This window comes from Dipodomys ordii, unplaced genomic scaffold (assembly GCF_000151885.1).
Source record: "Dipodomys ordii isolate 6190 unplaced genomic scaffold, Dord_2.0 Scaffold285, whole genome shotgun sequence".
NCBI classification, from domain to species: Eukaryota; Metazoa; Chordata; class Mammalia; order Rodentia; family Heteromyidae; genus Dipodomys; species Dipodomys ordii.
Window position 1 is genome coordinate 512,533 of NW_012267501.1, and position 5,112 is coordinate 517,644.

The 5,112-nt window shown below is 41.7% G+C and overlaps 1 protein-coding gene across 1 annotated transcript in view; it reads right to left on the reverse strand.

Annotated features, from left to right (window-relative positions):
- Window positions 1-1,726: 1,726 nt before the first annotated feature.
- Window positions 1,727-5,112, reverse strand: part of Cpa2 (carboxypeptidase A2 (pancreatic)) — a 31,751-nt gene continuing 28,365 nt past the window's right edge. The window contains exon 11 of the mRNA XM_013036410.1: window positions 1,727-1,966. Within this exon, the coding sequence (XP_012891864.1) occupies window positions 1,779-1,966 (188 nt within the window). The 3' untranslated portion in view covers window positions 1,727-1,778. The remainder of the gene's footprint in view (window positions 1,967-5,112) is intronic.

The following is a 5,112-nucleotide window of genomic DNA, read 5'->3' on the forward strand; positions in this document are numbered from 1 at the left end:
AGACATCAACAGGAACTTGGTCAGCTATCCAGGTGGAGGGGATGACTTACTAGGATCTTTGTTTAGAGTGGTTCTGACAGGGCCCATGAAACAGCCTGGTTAAAAAAACAAAAAGAGAGAGTCTCCTTCCAACACTTAAATTGAATTTCTATACCCACTTTGTCTACCACAGAGGCTGGGGCTCTACTTCCGTATAATTTTTGGCTAGAGATGTGAGGCAAAGAAAAGTTAAGTACTCAGAATTTAGACAAGTTGAAATTTACTTCCCACCTTCATTCCCCAGGAAACACTACCGACATGAATAAACCTAAATGGAAATGAATGTCTAAAGAGAAGTTTGTGGCAGTGGAGACTGAGACTTACTGGGACCGACAGACAGAGAGGAGTGTCAAAGTTTGGGCCCTCAATGCTTATAATGTATCATGCTAGACTTGGGTGAGCAGAAGGTGACAAGGAGACCAAAGGATCTAGATGTATATGTACAATGCCTGCCACCTTGTAGTTGCTTCATTAGTATTGAGTAACTGAACTCAAAAGTCCATTGGCTAGCTCTAAAATGCTACACTATTAAGATTAAAGGGCTTAGCTGCATGTGAAGACACAAATCTGTAACCCTGACATTTGGGATGCTAAAGCTGGAGGATCACACATTTGAGGCCATCCTGCATTACACAGGGAGTTTCAGCCACTTGGGCTACATAGAGAGTCCCTATAAAATATAAAACAGTAAAAAAGATGAAGGGCTGACACTGCAACATGTGATGCCTTGAAAACACTATGCTAAACTCAATACAAAAGAATAAACATTATGTGATTCCACTTATTTGAGACAAATTCACAGAGACAAAAGCCAAAGCATGATCAAAAGATTCTGGAAATGAATACTGTAATGGTACAATAACATTGTGAATATAGTGAGTAATGCCACTAAATTGTACCCTGAAAAACAATTAAGCCAGACACCAGTGGCTCACACCTGTAATCCTAGCAACTCAGGAAGCTGAGATCTGAGGACTGTGGTTTAAAGCCAACCCAGACAGAAAAGTCCATGAGACTCTTATCTCCAATTAGTTACCCCCAAAGCCAAAAGTAAAGCTGTAACTCAAATGGTACAGCACTATCCTTTAGCAAGGAAAACTCATAGACAGCACTCAGGCCGAGTTCAAACCCCAGGATCCGCACTAAAAACTAAACAGAACATCAAGAGGCTGAGATCTGAGGATCATGGTGTGGAGTGACCATGGGAAGACAAATCTGAGAGACTCCTATCTCCAATTAAGTAGCAAAAAGCTGGAACTGGAGGTGTGACTCAAGTAGCAGAGCACTAGCTCAGGGGCAGTGCCCAAGCCCTGAGTTCAAGCCCCAGGGCTAACAAACACACACAAACACACACACACACACACACACACACACACACACACGCACATTGAAGAAATGGTATTCTCAGATTCTGATTCAAAAAAAGAACAATCAGCCTAGCACCAGTGGCTCACGCCTGTAATCCTATCTACTCAGGAGGCTGAGATCTGAGGATTGCAGTTCAAATCCAGCCTGTGCAGGAAAGTCTATGAGACTCTTATTTCCAATTAAACCACCAGAAAACCAGAAGTGGCGCTGTGGCTCAAGTGGTAGAGTGCTAGCCTTGAGCTGAATAGCTCAGGGACACAGCTCCAGACCCAAAGTTCAAGCCCCAGGACTGGCAAAAAAAAAAAAAATCACAATCCAGTTTTGCTTTAAACCAAAGAGATTTTTATTGTGGTTGTCTACTCCACAGATTCCTAATAGGGGTGGTCTCGCACATGCTCCATGATGGTCTTCAAGCCAAGCCAGGTCTCTTCTGCAGTGGGCAAGATCTGCTTGGCTGGCAAGAGGAAGCCATAGTAGCCTGTATCTCTCAACTCAAAGGCAAATGAGTATTTGATGCCATAATCATAGGCCCAGTCAATGCTTCCACCACTGGCTTGGTCTGATAGACAAATAAGAATAAAGTCTTATTACACTCTTCCAACTATCCCCTTACATAACTGCTAATCAGACCCCTAGATGCCCAGCCTGCAGGAGCAGACAGTTGAATAGACTCATGCTTGTGGGAAAAAATTACAAGAATAATTTGAAACACAAAAGGTCTTACTCCAATGGACACTGTACTTAGCCTCTCTGTGGTGTTCTCGGGGGCCTTTGACTTTACTTGCCCTTTTGGAATCCAGTCTGCTGCCCTAATTGGCATCTTCTCCAACTTGCAGAGCCCACACCACTTCCTTCTTCAGAAGACACTTTCTTTTCTCTTGTGGGAGAAGATGGGAATAAGAGATGCGGTCCCAGCCCTTAAGGGATTCTCAGTCTAAAGATGAAGCAGGCTCTGCTCTAATGTCAGATCTGATAGCCAGTATCAACTTTGCTGGTGAGTTAAGCCAGTACAATAACGTGCACCTGAGGGATGTGTGGCCACTGATGTGACAGATGATGAAGGAAGATGGCATTAGTCTATGAAGGCTGAAAGCATTCATGACTTGGAAGAGTTGGCAATAGACTGGCCTTGAGGTTCCCTCCCAGGAAGGTCAGGTAGAGGCCAAGAGAAGGATGTGGCTGGGACACTTGAGGGAAGCCATGTTGTGTCTTGAACAGAGGTTTACCAGGAAAGGGAGAACTAGAGGTTAATATGAATTACAGTTGAAGTATCCCTTATTCAAAATGCATGAGACCAGAAATATTTTGGATTGGAGACTTTTTTTTAAAATTTCAGAATAATTTTTAAAATGTAATTAAGATATCTTGGGAAAGTCTAAACACAGAATTCCTTTATGTTTCACATATACTGTATACATCACTGTATATTTTAGATAATTTATTTCTTTTGTGTCATGCTTGTGATTGAATCCAGAGCTTCACATATGCTAGGCAAGCACTGTACCACTGAACTGTCTCTTCAGCCAAGGTACTTGGGGGTGCAGAACAGTACTGGGGCTTAAAGTCAGGACCTCATACTTATTACACAGGTGCTATACCACTTAAGCCACATCTTTAGCTGTACCTGTGTTTTGACTCAGACTTGCCACCTAAGGTCATGTGTGGAATTTTTTCACTTGTCATTGATGCTGAAAGAGTTTTGAATTTGGGTGTGGGGGAGAAGGGAAGAGGGGTTGAGTCTGATCAAGGGATATGGTATGCACATATGGACATGTCAAAATGAACCCCCCTTGTGTAACTATTTGATGCTAATAAAAAATGTGGAGGGAGGGGCTGGGAAGGTGGCTCAGTGGTAGAGCGCTTGCCTTGCATGTATGAGGCCCTGGGTTCAATTCCTCAGCACCACATAAACAAAAAGAAAGAAAAAGCCGGAAGTGGTGCTGTGGCTCAAGTGGTAGAGAGCTAGCCTTGAGCTGAAGAGCTGAGGGACAGCGCCCAGGCCAAGAGTTCAGGCCCCACGACCGGACCTCAAAAAAAAAAAATGTGGAGGGAAAAGTTTTGGATTTGGGAGCATTTTGGATTTTTGATTTTGGATGAGTGATATTCGACCTGTAATGCTGAGAATTCCTATGACTTGCGACTTGGTCTCCCCCACACAGCAGCCATCACAGTGTCTGGTAAATAAAATACTAAACACTTACTTACTAATTGGGTTTCAAATTACTATTTTATAACTTAAATGCTGTTACACCCCATAGCTAGTTCTGCTAAGAGGTGCCCAAAGGGTCAAATACTGGCTTCAGAATGAATCTTTACCCTGCAAATTATTATCTGTTGACTTACCAAATCATTTAGCTTCCTGAGTCCCAAAATGTTTCATTTATCCAATATCCAGTCTTCATTACATAGAACAGTGAGAATTAAATGGGATAATGTAATGGCTAAGATTATAACATTTGTTGAGGGCTCATAAATGTGTTAGGTGCATGGTAAATTGGCTCATTTAATAACTACAATTCAGGTTAGTTACTAGTATAGCTCCCATTTTACAGATGAGGAAACTGAGACTCAGAGCAAATAAGGGAAGGAGTTACAATAAAATATGCAGAACAGGTATTCAATAAGTGTCAGATATAATTATAACATCATTCTCAATTAATGACTAGAATCTGATCAAATAAGACCACATTAAAGTCAGAGCTATCTAGAGAAGAGCAAGTCACTAGGCATTTGACTAGTAGTCCAAGTTTATATAGCGCTCTAGAGTCAGTGAATACTTAATCCTCTTAACAACTCATTTTATAGACAAAAAACACAAGGGAGAATTTGTGTGGCTGGTACAAGGTAACTTGGTTCTAGAGTGGCAGAGCCATAGCTCAAACCCAAGCCTCTTCATCTGTACTTTTTCCCTATGCCTCTTTTTTTGAAAAAGAACTCTAGGGATGACTTCTTTTGAACCAGACACCAATAATAGTGCAGCTCTTCAAGGCCTTTTCTAGGTTGGGAAGATGTTTAGGACATCTCACCTACCACAGACATGCAGCTACCTCTCAAGTAGACCGAAAAGCAGGTAGTCAGTTCATAGCTATATATCAGCCTGGGCTAGGAGGCAAGACGTACTTAACTGGGACTAGTCCTTAGAGGCAGTGTTTGTCAGTACTAGAGTGTGGTTAAATTATACAGTCTAGAAGAGATGAACCCGGAATTGGCATTAATAAATGGTCAGCTTCCAAAAGATCACATAGCACATCTCTATTTGTCTGATAGTTGCTTATTATTGTGTGTATGTGTGCACTAGTACCAGGGCTTGAACTCAGGGCCTCACACTCTTGGTTAGCTTTTTCATTCAAAGCTGACATTCGACCACCTGAGCCCTGCCTCTACTTCCATAGTTGCTTTTTAGAAATGTCTTTGATACCTATCCCCTCACCAAGAAAAATATACTAGCCTCAATCTTCGAAGGTCTACCTTATTCGTAAATACTTGCAGATATAGTGAGTGAGAAACTAGACTCATACAGGCAGAAAAGGTCAGATAAGGTGATGTTAGGGAAATGAACCCTAAAATCTGTATTCAAATGTTTTTTTTCTTTCATGCTATTGTTTCTAACGCACTTATAAGATTATTTCTTTGTTGCTTTGTATGTCCCTCCCCCACAGTATAACCCCTGCTTTCACTGTATTTGATGTCGGTATAATTTGTGGA